Raw genomic sequence first — 15,896 nt, 5'->3', positions numbered from 1 at the left:
AAATGCGTCTTTTGTCAAAAATAAAATAGGACATAGTAAAATGGTATTCATAATGTAAAACATATGCTTAATAAAACAACTCCACGCATCCATGAATTCAATAAGTCTCTCGTGAATGGAGTCCCCTAGAATTCACCAACACGCCGGATCAGAATTCATCAAATAGCAGTTATTAGTTACAGCAAGGGTTGGCTGTGGGTTAACCAACGATATTCTTGCGGAATTCACCTGTTTTTGCGTATTTAATCCACGTGCGTATTGAAATGTTAAGATGTGTTTAAATTTCCCCTATATCAATACAATATTGGTACCGGTATCGTTCAATCTGAACCACAAGCAGCTCACAATTATGTCACAAATAACTGTAGCGTTTTTATATTTTAAATGTATCAAATAATATACCCAATAGTGTCCAAGTTTTCATACAGTTTATTTAACTAAGTAACGAAAATGTAGGCATAATAATAATAATAATAATAATAATAATAATAATAATAATAACACTACACATAAACAGGAATGAACTCGAAATATAAAATATAGTTCAGCTTTAAACCTACAGCCCCATAGCACGTTGCTATAATAAGAATTTGGTGACCTATCCCAAACCAATGGGAGCGCTTGTGTGGGCGTGACGTAGCGGTCCCTGTAGAAAAGGCGCGGAGTCTCGCGCAGGTCGGGAGACCGTGGACGAGGAATAAAGCAGTGAGGCAGCAGGCAATGTCTTGAAGGGGATTATACATACTGAATGTATGGAACCCCTCCTTCCCAATTACTCACACACAGTTCCGCTGGCAGGAGGAAAACTTCTTAAGAAAACAACAGCTCCTTTAGAGGTCCGCAGCCTAAGCATCAAGATCCAATACTGCTTAGTTTCATTTTCTTCGTTCTTTTAAATACTTTTTTATTCATTGAGTAAAGCAGTAAGACATTTACAGTTGTGAACAAATGCACCGAGAATCAGCGCTGTACTTCATTTGAGTTTCTTTTTAATTACTAGTATTTTTTCTATGGCTTTCTGAGCCGATGTTGCAAGGTTGAACACAATTCTGTGAACCGTTTGTGTTAGGCTACTTTTCCGTCCCTACGAGGTTTTAACAAGTACAGGCTGGTTCGGTACGTTTTGATACGTTGCAAAAAAAAAAAACAACAGCAAACAAACAAACAAACAAACAAACAAAAACATGATTTGATGAACAAGGTGGATGATTCTGAAGAGATCTGAAGCTGCGATTAACTGTATAATCGTTCAAACATCTGGAATCAGTTGCCATTGCTGGCATTGATTTTTACAAGACTCTTCGAACACATATTTTTATTTTTTCAAGAAGCAATATGAAGAACATGAGTTTATGCAGACACTAAAACTCAAACATAAAAGCGTTTGAGACTGCCATTGACTGATGTATTTGAATGAGTAGTTGATGCAGGTTATTTTTTGTATTATTTTATGTGTCCTGTCTTACTGAGTGGCTTGGGATTCAGAACTAAAGGAAGAAACACGCGAGACAGGGTTGGCTCTAATATAAATGCACGGGTTAGGTTTGCGTCTTATGGAAGTTTTACGTTGCAGATCTGAAGAAAACACGTGTAATTTCCATCCTTCAGCAGCAGCAGCAGCTATGCTTTTCCACGGCCTCTCCGGGGGCGAAATGCACGGAGTCATTGACAACATGGACCGGCGAGTGAAAAGCGACTCTGCGGCGATCAGTTCCGCTATTGATATGGGAGAAACCGAAACGGTAGGCAAGACTGACGGGAAAAGCATTTAGTTACAAATAAATAAATAAATAAATAAATAAATACATTTAAATAAAATACACTAATTCTAAAAAGAAACAAAACACTGCGCTATGCAGGGCCGTTTTCATTGGTATTAGGGAGACATTTGTTATCACAAATATTCCCCAAAACAAGCACCGCCACGGACGTGCGTTTATAGTATTGTAATCTAATGCAAACATGGCTAAGTGTGCTCGGAAGTTACTGCCGTTGTGTTTTTACTCTATTCATTGGTTTAAGAAACACATTCCTAAACTACTAATTACAATTGATATAAGATCCACATATTTTTAAACAAGGCTTCTTATTTTATTTTCTAAACCCGATAATATGTGTAACTAAAATCTGTGCGATTTAATTGATTTATTATTATTATTATTATTATTATTATTATTATTATTATTATTATTATTATTATTATTATTATTATTATTATTATTATTATTGTTGTTGTTGTTGTTTATATGTATTTATTTTAAAAGAAAACTAAATGAGTAGATTAGACTGCTGTTTTGGGGTTTGTATTAAAAACGAGAGAGGGCTTTTTACGAGACTATTGTTTGTGGAATACACATTTATTTAAGAAAGTAGAAACATGTGAATATACTAATAGGCCTACGCGATTAAACATTAGGCAATTTACAGCGGGCTCCTTTCTAGATAGTGAACAAGGCGACTTTCCGTTAAATAAATAAGCGTTTAAAAGAAAGTAAAATAAATAACAGACCATTTTACCCAGTGAAACTCTGCTGTTATATTTTAGTTATTGGCGCGACATAATAAATGCATATAAAGTTGAAATATTATTCAATAATCATTAAAAAAAATCTATTACAACAGAAAAAAAAAACTCGGCAAATTTGTTAATACTTTGAAACAACACAGAACACAAGAGGTTAATACAATATTGCCGTTTAATAATTGAGCTAATAACTCGAGTCTCGATTGGTATTTAAATATGTTTCATTGCTCTTATGTGTTTGATTATAAGTGTGCATAAAGTTAAACGTACAATGCAATAACGCTAAATGTGATATTAGTTAGTAAAATATTTATTTACCATGTTTATGTAGGTCATTTTAATTCTACTCATACAACAAACAGGCGTCCGTCAATATGAGTGTATTAATTGTTAACCGGGAGCTAGGCTAGACCCATTAAATTGTAGGATGAGATTTAACACAGGCAGAATGGGATTCCCCCAAACACATTCTGGTGGCGTGCATTTTGTAGTTTGTTGGGCTACAGGGTTTGTGGTGTGGTGTTATTTTAACCTGACCTTCACCTCCGTTGTGCTACATATGTTTGCGTTCGCTTCTGGAATAATTGGGCAGATTGTGCGGGTTGTCTAACTACTGTGGCTCCTGGGGTTTAGTTTACCTTTTTATAGTTTCTGGCGAGGCCATATCGCAATATATAACCCATATGTACTCCGGTGTAAGGGTTCTCTCCCCTTCTTTGTTTTCGGCATGCATGCTGCTCTAGCCCCGGTGTAGTTTGTTAACGGGCCCGCACCCCGATCATTTTAATATTGTTTTGTTCGGCAGGGTTGTTGCTTTTTTATTTGTTATTGCCAAGTAAGCAGTGCACTTCTGTTGCGCAGATGCCTTGGGGTATGTCTCAGCCGTGTTTATAATCATCCAAATGCTTCCACTGTATTCAAATTCTATCGGTTAGCTTTTATTGTTTGTCATAGCGAGACATAACAATATAGAGAACATGTTTAGTTTCTGTTATGTTACGTATTATGTGTATGTACATTTACTACATTTAGTACAACTGTTAATTGTATTATTATTATTATTATTATTATTATTATTATTATTATTATTATTATTATTATTATTATTACTTTGAAAACGTACAGTATATTTGTAAATCTAGGCCTGCAGCGAACAAATACGTAAATCATTCCAAAGTGACTTTTCGGGAAATGGCTGTGATTTATAAAGAATTCAAGGAATACATCCAATATGATGTAAATTATATAGGGAACCCGAAGAAGAGCTGCGTTGACGTGTCGTTGATTAGTATAATCATAGCATGCTGGTGTTGATTACAGACTGTTGTGTGTTATTAATACATTATGAATTGCTCTTCGATTTGGGAGTTGTCAAGCCGCGTATATGATTAAACGTGACCTGAAAATTCTAAGTTAGTAGCCTCGTGTATATGCGCAATGCTTTGTTTTAAGGATGTTACAAACCCAAAACTACGCTTTCTTAAAACCAGTGACTAAATAAATGCATTAGCAGCTAATTGAGTAAAATAAAAAAAAATCAAGTTGTTTGTCTGTAACCTGCATATCTGAATGGCTAACCACGGTTGTTCTCTGTGTGTGTGTTTGTGTGTGTGTGTCTTTTTTTTCTCTCTCTTGCAGAATATGCCCTCTATAAGTAGCGACCGGGTCGCCCTGTGTGCTGGATGTGGGGGGAAGATCTCAGAGCGTTATTATCTGCTCGCTGTAGACAAACAGTGGCACATGCGCTGTTTGAAGTGTTGTGAATGTAAACTCAACCTGGAGTCTGAGCTCACCTGTTTCAGCAAGGACGGCAGCATTTACTGCAAAGAGGACTATTATAGGTATAACACAGCCCGCACACTGATATACCAGTACAAAACACGACCAAGCCTTTCAAAAAGTACATACATTCAAACAAAACACAATCATACCGTTGACAATTCAATGAACTGTTTTTACGGGGTTTGATTATTTTAAAATACTGTAAATGGAAAGGGGGTTTGAGCAAATTAAACCATGGTTCAAATCAAGCATTAAGATTCAATAAGTGTTTGTTTCGGTTCAATATGACAAAATCAAGTAGTTTACATTTTACAAAATTGTAATAAAATTATGTTTTCCTCTTCAAAATTAAAACAAAAAAAACAAAAAAATGCTGTGCCACAATTCCAGATAATTATTATAAATGTTGTGCCACAATCCCAGATAATTATTATAAATGCTGTGCCACAATCCTGGATAATTATTATTTTAGATGAAATGTATTACACTTTTTTATTCATACAAAAAAGACACCGTTTGAACCTTGAATGCAAATCTAGATTCGCAGTATTAAAAGCAGTGGTTGGAGCTGAAGCCATTGAAACTGCGAATTAGACAGCTATTATTAGCCTAGGGGTGTAAAGAAAACCACGTGGAATAATGACCATAATTCATTGAGCGTTATATGCACCGCTTGGGTTAAACGATTTCGCCATGTGTTAGTTTGAGCATCAATATTACTGAACCAAAGTGTACACAATAAGACGGCTATGCACGGTGTAAACGTTGCAGTGCACAAAGTCGTCTGGTTATGCTTCTACAACCCAACATCGTTATAGACCTACAGCTCCAAATGCTGAAGCATATCAACCTGTTACTTTGGCGTTCTATCTATAATTTAAGCAGGGGTACACACGTCATCAGCTTCAGATTGTACTTAGACAACAAAGTCAAACACACACTATTAAGCGAAGTGTTTTGATCATGCGTAAATACGCTGTTTTACAAATACGCTGTGGTTGTTTGATACGGTATTAGCCTTAATCAATTATTATTTGTGATTGTTAGATAAATAGATATGTAGATTGAACAGATAGACAGAGCCCGGTTAAAAAGAAGGCATTTTTAAAATAAGTGTAAGTAACGCATTTTAGTAAGTATAGCATTACAACCAGACTTACTAAAACCAAGTGTTTCAAAACACAATTAGAAACATCTTGGTGTTTATTGTATTTATTTGATAATTTAGACGTATGAAAAGGCACACGTGATTCCACGATTAGCAAGGCAGTATACGATATTAAAAAGATGAGCTTAAAGTCTGTTGCAAAGATTGATGTACTAAAACGCATGTAGCATCTACCATGGCGCTATGAGGGCCCACACATAGTCTGTGTCATGGGTTAGCACTAATCCGTGACTACAAAATGTCACTAGTCCAGTATTAGTGGTGATCAGGCTCAGTGAAACCAGCCGAATATATTTTATGTATTTATTTTGTGTATGATTCTACAGAAACCTTTTCTTTTTACGCAGGAGGTTTTCGGTGAAAAGGTGTGCCAGATGCCATCTTGGAATTTCCGCCTCGGAGATGGTGATGCGGGCGCGCGATGTGGTGTACCACTTGAACTGTTTCACCTGTACCACCTGCAACAAGATGCTGACTACCGGGGATCACTTTGGCATGAAGGACAACTTAGTTTACTGTCGGCTTCACTTTGAGAGTCTCATTCAGGGGGAATACCAAGCTCATTTCAATCACTCGGATATAGCTTCTAACAAGAGTGGAGGGCTTGGGTCTGGGACTGGCAACACCCTCGGGCTGCCTTATTACAATGGCGTGGGCACTGTCCAAAAAGGACGACCAAGGAAAAGAAAGAGCCCAGGACCCGGAGCTGATTTAGCAGCATACAACGCAGGTAAGAGGCATAGCAATTCTTTCATTTAAGAGTTTGGAGTTCGTACTAGTTGTAGTGGAAGGAGACGTCAGTTTCTTCACATGGCCTTCAGTTATGAAGGAGTCTGCCACCTGTGGCCTCAGTAGAGCGCGCTACCCTCCGCCATTTCACCCCAGCAAAAGAACAGACTGCAATTAAACTGAATAATAGCACTAAATTGCACGTCACAGTATTTCAAGGCTAAAAAACAGCAATTGATTTAATCACCTTCGTTTATTAGGTTATTATTAATGAGTTTCTTGTGATAGGCTATACGGGGCGATACGACTCCTGCAAATATATTGAAACAATCAATAGTTTACAAGACAAGCACTGCTAGTGTTATCCTAATGCGCAGGGGTATATTCGATCGATTTAAAAATCGATATTTTTCTTCCAATTTAGAGGACCTTTCTGTTGACTGGTATCTCAGTTTTTGTAGACATGTTAAAAGATAGGCACAACTGTAGAACTCTTACCGGATTAAGCCGATTTGATTTTCTCCAAAAAACAACAGAAAAATAAATTATAAAATCAGATCGTATTTTATATAAATCTAATATTTTAAATTTATATATATATATATATATATATATATATATATATATATATATATATATATATATATATATATATGAAAGTACAGTAAGGAAAGTTGCATTTCTGTACAAATATTACTTGAGATTTTTACTAAGCTAGAAAAGGACTAGCAGACGTGTTTGTTGTTGTGTTTGTTTGTTTAATGTACATTGCATTACTAGCAATGCCCAGGTTTTATTTATTTATTTTAATATTAGCCTATTTGAAAGGCTACTGCATTTTCTATCGCGTTTTCTTTCGCAAATTAATTCCGTACACCACTTGGATTTCAAAACGTGGAACAGTATGATGATTATCAGACTGAACCATCCCACTACACGTGTCATCAAAATACAATTGATGTGTTCCCGTTCCAAATAGATTTTCAGCAGATATCAAGTAACTGTTTTAATACTTGTTTGCATCTTTCAGGCATTGTGTTTATTAGCACTTTAATTGTACGCCTATAGTTTTATGACGTGTAAAGTATTTTTGGAAGCCAGTGGCAGAGCCGTTTCGATCACATGTTTTTGTCTGAAATAACGGGAGAATGAGCAAACAGAGCTGAGAACTCTATAAATAAAAAATAATACTCGAATCAGGTAAATAGGTTAGCCGATGCAAATTTACCTACAGATTTTTAATCTATTTTATTAACATTTTTAATGTGTACACAGCTTGTAGCTTTAAATAGACTATACTTTGTGAAACTGAGTAAAACAATAAATCAAATTAAATCCTGATTAATACTTCATCCAATATTAAAGGCCTAAATGAAAAACCCAAGTCAAACATGACTAGAACAGCCTGTTAGGAAACATTAGAAAAGCTTTTTTATGGACATTTACCCGTCGTTAACATAACATTTATTTAAACATATTGGATACAGTATTTACAATCTTGTAATTAACCGACAAGCCAATATATATACAGTACAGGAATCTCCAATAGGTATAAAAAGCCGAATTAGGGTCTGTGTTACAGTTCTATATTCTACTTATGAGTAGGGTTTGACTAAAGTTGCACAATGTAAAGTAAATTGTGTTTTTTTATATTTTTATTCTAATAATAATAATAATAATAATAATAATAATAATAATAATAATAATATGTGTAAGCATATACACAAACTCTGTTGCGTCCGTGAAATTGTATGTAGGAAAATACAAAATTGTGTTGAGCCGAGGCAATTTGTGTTGTAGCTTAAGAGAATGTGTTAACTTCTAAGGCCATGTAACCTAGCTCACAAAATATATACAACATAAAATTAATGAATTCATTATTCAGCGACAGCTTCTTGTTTTGCCTCGATTGAAAAATAAACATGAAAAATGAAAAATATTTAAAAGTCAGTTAAGATGTGTGTACACAAAGCAATATTTAAACGTCATATAGGATGTGTGTACACAAAGCAATATTTAAACGTCATATAGGATGTGTGTACACAAAGCAATATTTAAACGTCATATAGGATGTGTGTACACAAAGCCATATTTAAACGTCATATAGCATGTGTGGACACAAAGCAATATTTAAACGTCATATAGCATGTGTGGACACAAAGCAACATTTAAACGTCATATAGCATGTGTGGACACAAAGCAATATTTAAACGTCATATAGCATGTGTGGACACAAAGCAATATTTAAACGTCATATAGCATGTGTGGACACAAAGCAATATTTAAACGTCATATAGCATGTGTGGACACAAAGCTAGATTTAAACGTCATATAGCATGTGTGGACACAAAGCTAGATTTGTGGAAGTTGGAAATTCCATAATTTCTGCTTAAATTGGTCCCTTTTCCTGGACAAGCAAGCCCGGCCTGTAGCGAGCTGTGAGAGCTGGCGTGGAGAGTTTAGACGAGGATGGAGGTTGACAAGTGGAAAATGGCTCAAAAGGAAGCCGGGACTTCAAAAAGATTTTGTTTTTAAAAAGAGGGCTCCTGTGATCATCATTTCTTTTTCACTTGTGGAATTGCAGTGTGATGGGTTTTTAGGTCAGTAAATCAATGTCTGAAAGCGCGTTGAACACAGGAGCACCTGTACGGATTTGTGAATAAAATACTCCCACTGTGAATTCGACCGAAAAACCTCCCACAGACAGAGATATGGTATCCTTTCAGATATAAAACGGATTTTGTTGTATAATTATTATTAGGACGTTACAGAGAAAAAAAATATGACATGTATGATAAATATTACGCACTTCCATAATCATTTCACTTGGCGTATTCTTAGAAAAAGCATCAAGTATAAAACACCAAACAGGGTACTAATCGTTTTCTTCTCCCTCGTGTAATTTTTGTCGACCCAGTTCGGTACTTCATGATTATAAATATATCACAAAACGAAGACCGCCTATTAACAACAATATACTTAAACTCAACAATACAAAATAGCAAACCGTACCTCGGGCTGTAGAGATACAAAAAAAAGTTATCAGGCATTAAAGCATTCAATAACACTGTCACCGTGTTCATTTAAATTCCATTTCCTGACTCTCCAGTGTCATGAAAGGCAATTTGAATAAGATAGACGAATTACAGGGGCATTAGCAAGCCTTGCTAGTTTTTAAATTAAACCGTGCAAAAGCCAAGTGTTGCTTGCTGCTTGCCGTTTACATGATGGTTACTCAAAATTAAAGCAAGCTGTCCGAAGTTTTTACTAATTTATTCTTATCACAGAATTTAAAAAATGCAAACTCTTTTTTTAAAAAAAATGGAATTACATATTGCAAGCACTCCAAAAGAGGCATTTGTAGTGTTATATAAAACTATTTCATATCGAGAAACTGTTTTTATTATTATCTTAATAATATATTTTCTAAATGACCGCTTTTTCCGTAATGGTTGCTTTCTTTTCTTTTTTTTTAAATTTTATTAGGCCTATTTATTTGTGTATTTATTTCATTTAGTTTGTATTAAAAATATATAATATCGCTTGGAAGCATTTAAAATTTAATTTATCAATAGTTTGGGTATTTAGATATTAAGACATTGTCATAAAATGTTATTAAGCGTACTTAATTTCATCATATTTTACGATTTGAACCCCGATAAAAATAGATTTAAAATGTTGTGACAGAACAATATCAGTTTAAAACGAAAAATAACAAGTTAGCATAAAAGCGCTTCAATTCAACTTAATTCAAGTGACAAAGTCAGCTGTAGCTTTAGGAGCCTTTGGGTATAAGATCTTTAGAAAATAAAAACACGATTTTTCCAACTACACCAGCTCTTACACCCAATTGAACTGATTTAATCGAGAGGAAAAACTGCAGCTCAAAGCGATCCCTACACCTCCATAGCAAATGAACAGCAAGATGTCGCTAACTCCAGCTTCATTATACAGTTATATAGTGAACCATGCGTGATGCTAAACACACGATTGACCAGACTTGTCATTCCAGTAGATACGAGTACGCAGCATGGGGCGGTAAACCGTGTCTTCCTATTTCTCAGTAAACTAATTTAACTACAGTATTCTATTCTCTTATATTATTCTAGTGAAATTGGTTTTACACTAAAGTGGCCTGTCTTAGTCTAAGAAAGCATTCATGTTTTAGAAAGTGTTGTTACTTTAGAGCTTTGGTGACCCCTTGAGGTTGACTGAGGCATGGCAGCCTAAACAACTTTTGAATACAATTATGTTTGAAATGAAATGTGTGTCAAACGCAAGTCAACTGATTGTGTAATGTCATGTAAAAACATTAACATTTTTTTAAAATAACATAGCCCACGTGTTACATTTAAGATGACATTGTGAAAATAATCAAATTATTAATATAAGACAAAAAATACAGGGTCATTTATATTTCAGTGATAATAATAATTGACTGTTCCTCGGTAACCATGGAATACTAAGTTAAACTGGTCACTTTGTAAATAGAATACAGTGTGCTGCAGCCATTTCTTCATTTTAGTACATTCATTGGTTTTAGGTTGCAAAAGTAATTCTAAACAAATATATGTTGTCATTCATACGTGTGTTAATGATTCTATAAACATAATGACATCTGATATCATTCATTAACAGCAATTCATTAGTAATTTTTGTGTGTGTTTTGTGTTAAAATGACTGCATAGCAATGGCATTACGTTTAACTATCTATCACAAGCACCATCTAGAACATACAGCAAGCCCTGGAATTTAGTTAGCCCAAGTATTTGATTTTTGTTATGTAAATGCATGGGGTAGGTCTTTCTTGAAATATAACTTCAGTGCTGTAAAAAAATAGTTTTTACACCAGGCTAGTTTTGTTTTTATCTTTATGTGAAACATTTCTACATACAGAATATGCATTAAAAATAGTGCAAAATGTGCTTCATTAAGGACAACAGTTTCTCCAAAAAGATCTGATTGAGCACTTGTGCTACATTAAACAAAGGACTCTGTTCAAAAGATGAGATTCTCAAACTCTTGAGGATAAGAAACTGTTCAGTCCCAGAGACTTCATTTTGCTTACAAGTGATGGACAAAAATGCAATGATTGACTAAGTCATTTCACCTTTAATAGAACTACTACAGGGTTCATTTGCAGAAATAAACTTGTCTTTTGTCACATTCTAATTCTTTTCCATGTGTATCACTTGGGCAAATGTGTCCATTTTATTGTAATATTTTGCAATACTTTGCATCTCTTTTTAAATTGAAACAATATCTTCTTTTGATATTTATCACATCTCATAATGCTAAACAACATAGTGGGCTATGGTGCTCGCATTAAAAAATGGATGCAAAGTAAGAAATGCCCATCATGTGAATGAATGAATTCATTGTAACATATGTTTTGAGTGGCGCTTGCATTGCGTTTGTTCTGCTTTGATTTGCAGCTCTGAGCTGCAATGAGAACGACGGGGATCACTTGGACAGAGATTCACAATACACCTCTAATCAGAAGACAAAGCGCATGAGGACGTCCTTTAAGCACCACCAACTGCGCACCATGAAGTCTTACTTTGCCATTAACCACAACCCTGATGCGAAGGACTTGAAGCAGCTAGCGCAAAAAACAGGCCTTACAAAAAGAGTGCTGCAGGTGAGAACCCCAGAACATTCAGCTGAACTTATTTCAAATACCAGCATGCTTTAATGTACCATCAAACCTAGCACACCTTTCACTTGATTGCTATCTAGTGCCTTGTGTAAGCAACATATCTGGTACTGAAATCTAACAGAACATAGTTTAGAGATTTCCTGTTGGTTGTTAATGTGCTTTATGCATTACCAAAAGGAAGCACTGTCAAATTAAAAAACGAGTCTTGTAGTTCAAGCCTAGCGAGTGCAAAGTTTGCTAGACTTGAAAGGGGTCTATTAATTTGATCTAAACAGCGGCAGATTGAAATACTGCCATTGTTTAAATCATTCAATTGTGAACTTCAGATTTTTTGAGCTAGAAATTAAAACACTGAGCTGTAGGGTGTTTGATTTGGGGCCTTTATTAATTATTTATTTAGATGTGATTATTCGGATAAGCTCTCCACAGGTGAGAGTCATTGGTATTGCTTGGGCTAATTTAAAATTCCAAGACAAGTGAAGAGAAGAAACAGTTGCTTGGGTTTGTGATGATTGCTGCTTTTCATAGACTCAGTGGAGAACAGCACTCCACACAAACCAAGGCAGCTGTTTCTTCACTTGTTTCATTTGGAATTGTAATATAGCCCAATCAACCCCAATGACCTTCACCTGTGGAGAGCTTATCTGAAAAATGGAATAATCGCTTTGTACAGCTCTACTGTTTAGATCATTTGACTATACTTTTACAATTTTTAAATGGTTTCATTAAAAGCCTATAAAACATTCACGGTCAAACTTTGTCCTTGCTTTAAAATAGAAATACCTATTGGAATATTTGATTAGGTACATTTAAAACCAGTATGTATATTGATAACGATATGAAAATCCTGTCCCTTAATATTTGCTCAGCAATTAATGTATAGATTAGTGTTCAGGAAGGTACAGCCTAACGTTTTGTTTACACTTGATTATTTATATATATATATATATATATATATATATATATATATATATATATATATATATATATATAAAATGACATTTTTAGCTATCGATTATCGTCTGTAAATTATCATGATAATCGTGATTATCGGCTGAATAATTAAACTATTTAAAATTCTTGTAATTTATCAAATTTTATACTTGAGCAGCATGACAACCGCCAGTCTAAGTCACTGAGTGTAGATGAAAAAATACTAAACCGTATATGCGCCAGGTTTTTACATTGCTGGTGGGTGCCCAGAACAAACGTGAGTATTAAATACACCTATTGTAATTTGAATTTTTATAAATTATGTAGTTTTCCTATAAAATAATGCATATGTATGTTGTCTTATTTAAACATTTATGTTAATTCAAGAACATTTACTTTTATAAAAGAAAGTGACGCCAAATATATTAATATAATGAAACAAAATTGCTAACGTTACCTGGAAGCATTTGTTTTCTTTACTTGTGTGGGGAATCTGCCATTAAGAGAATCAAACTAGCTTTAAAAAAAAAAATACTAATATCTATATATATGATGGTCCTGAGCACCTGCTTATTGTTCCCCATGCAGTGCGTAGGCTGCAGTGCAGTACTCATGTCTTTACTGTAGTTTAAAATAAAGCAGCAACAAAAGCAGCACAGTTGTTCAGGCTATATTACACGTGTGTCGTATGGTTGTGTTTTTTTTTGCAATTACAATTTACTTAAAAAAATAAATCCTATGCCAAAATGTTTAATAATCAAAAGGTCCACTTTTCTACAGTAATTTTACAGTGAGCTAGCGTTTTTTTTTTATTTTACAAACAATATTTGTGTTTTTATGTTAGAAAACCAGTCATGCTTTGCCAGTGTACAACTTATTATCAAAACGAAACCATGAATTTAAAAGCATATTGTTTAAAATCAGTGCTTAACTTCCAATGTACGCAGTGCTCACACAGATCATGTTTTACGACTCACAGACAGTTCAGAGCCACTTCCTGCTTCATTGGGTCACGGACGATAATTATGATTATCGATAATACTTTTTCAACGCAATAAAATTATCGCTGCAAAAAATGTATCGTGATTATCGATATTATTGATTTATTGTTCCAACCCTAATATAAAATCAAATTGGAGACTTGATAAAACAAAAAATGGAACATCTTAAAGTGAAAGCAAAGCTTTAATATTCTGATATATTGTTGAAGCATCTTCTTTGTTTGTCCCAATCTAGTCGATCACACTTGGTACAATATCACATTAAATTGGTTTGCAGGTTTGGTTTCAAAATGCCAGAGCCAAATTCAGGCGGAACCTTTTACGACAGGAAAACACGGGGGTGGACAAAGCGTCGGACGGGTCGACACTCCAAGGAGGGACCCCTTCAGGACCGGCGTCAGACATCTCGAATGCTTCCCTCAGCCCCTCAAGCACTCCAACTACCTTAACTGACTTAACCAATCCTACCATGCCAACGGTGACGTCGGTTCTGACATCAGTGCCTGGCAGTTTGGAGCTTCACGAATCCCGGAGCCCCTCACAAACTACCCTCACGAGTCTCTTCTGATGTCTCTTCTATTCGCAGTTCCTATGGAAACAAAATAAACAATTTGTAGTTTTATTCCAAGTGTATTTTAGACCCTTTGTATGACTGACTGACTGACAAACAGCACTAAAAGATCTGATTTGAGAAGCGCAGCGACTCATTTGTTCCGACAACATGTTTACAGAGTGATGAAGACTGAACCAATCCTGGATATAAAATTCAACACAACATGTGTGTAACTGTGCAGTTTTGTGGACTGAGTAAGGGAACATTATGTGATTAAAAAAGAAAAAGCTGGCTCAATAATTGTGTATTTTCAAAGACTGTCATGTGCCTTATACACTGTCTTTATCAACATACTTTGGATACTTCATACCTTTTTCATGATCAGAATTGAATGCAGGAAATTGATTTCTTCTAAATCTCTCCAAGCACACCAGTAATATTTTGTTCTGGTTTTGAATACCTTGATTGGAGGCTGATCCAATGCAAACGGATGATGGAGTTTACCTGGAAATGAATATCTATCTTCTCTAGCTTCATGGCACAAAATTAGGATGGACTGTATTTGACATAAAGATTGATAAATAGAAATGTGTTGTTTTTTTAGTGATATTGCAGTCAAAGTAACAACTGGTTGTGAAAACAGCGATTTAAAAAGAAATAAAAATCAACTGATGAGCCATATTTGAAATACGAGGTTCTCAAAAAGGAAAGCACGTTTTTGGTGGGTGCTCAACAATTCAAATTCCTACCGAAACGCTGTAACATTTTTTGAGGATCTCTTCTTTTGAATATGGGCCCCAACTGTCTGTATCTCAATGCGGGTCTATTTTAATTAAAACTGCGGTACAGCTAAACGCCTCCACTCTTCAAATGAATCCAGCTTGCATTGCCTCCATTATCAGCTTGGCTAAATGTAATTAAAATACACTATTGGAACATTGTGTAAGCAGCAGTGTAGCTGCAATGTTGAGTGGTAAATGTCTTTCAATCTGCCAGTACTACAGTGGTACACTTCTTTTGTGCTATCCAATGCTTTAAAATCTATTCCTTGCTTCTTATTAACTTTATTTCTGATCCCACTTATATTGCGATGAAAATCATTTGGTTGTTGTTTTTATTTCAAATAATACTCTATAACGGCTGCATCCTGGCACCTTTGCAGCAAGTCACATGGTCTATTTGCAGCTAGACCATTGGAGTGATTTTGAACTACAGCACATGATACCAGGAAGCAGCAGCATCTTTTCATCTATATAGAAAACCAAAAGATCTTCACAAAAGGAAGGGGGACATGTTTATATTGGTCGTGCTCATAAGAAAATAGATTGTTAAAACCTTGTTAGCACTCCTACAGAGTACAATTAAAACAAGTTACAAGTTTAGATCCACCACTGATTATTAAACAGTCCCCATTGTGTCTCATCTGACTGCCTGATACAGGTGTATTCAGCCCCTTACTGAACTATTAATGGGAGATGAGTTGCCACATTGCCAATTCTAAAAGGACATGTTCCTCATTACCCTTGTAGGCCTACAGGGTGAGACAG

The 15,896-nt window shown here is 35.1% G+C and overlaps 1 protein-coding gene across 3 annotated transcripts; it reads left to right on the top strand.

The window, feature by feature from the left end:
- The first annotated feature begins 691 nt into the window (after positions 1 to 691).
- Positions 692 to 15,407, top strand: LOC117422642 (LIM/homeobox protein Lhx2). 3 transcript variants are annotated; one of them, XM_058987162.1, is made up of 5 exons: positions 692 to 836; positions 4,163 to 4,365; positions 5,822 to 6,204; positions 11,639 to 11,844; positions 14,074 to 15,407. In XM_058987162.1, the coding sequence occupies exons 1-5, from the start codon at positions 753 to 755 to the stop codon at positions 14,362 to 14,364; spliced, it is 1,167 nt and encodes a 388-aa protein (XP_058843145.1). In that variant the 5' UTR covers positions 692 to 752; the 3' UTR covers positions 14,365 to 15,407. The 3 variants fall into 3 exon arrangements, with proteins under 3 accessions (XP_058843145.1, XP_033893761.3, XP_033893762.3); XM_034037870.3 differs by having other exon boundaries at positions 692 to 1,742; XM_034037871.3 differs by having other exon boundaries at positions 692 to 1,742; positions 14,032 to 14,164.
- The last annotated feature ends 489 nt before the right edge of the window (positions 15,408 to 15,896 follow it).

The sequence above is a fragment of the Acipenser ruthenus genome, chromosome 15 (assembly GCF_902713425.1).
Source record: "Acipenser ruthenus chromosome 15, fAciRut3.2 maternal haplotype, whole genome shotgun sequence".
Classification (NCBI taxonomy): domain Eukaryota; kingdom Metazoa; phylum Chordata; class Actinopteri; order Acipenseriformes; family Acipenseridae; genus Acipenser; species Acipenser ruthenus.
This window is presented reverse-complemented; position numbering and strand designations above follow the sequence as displayed.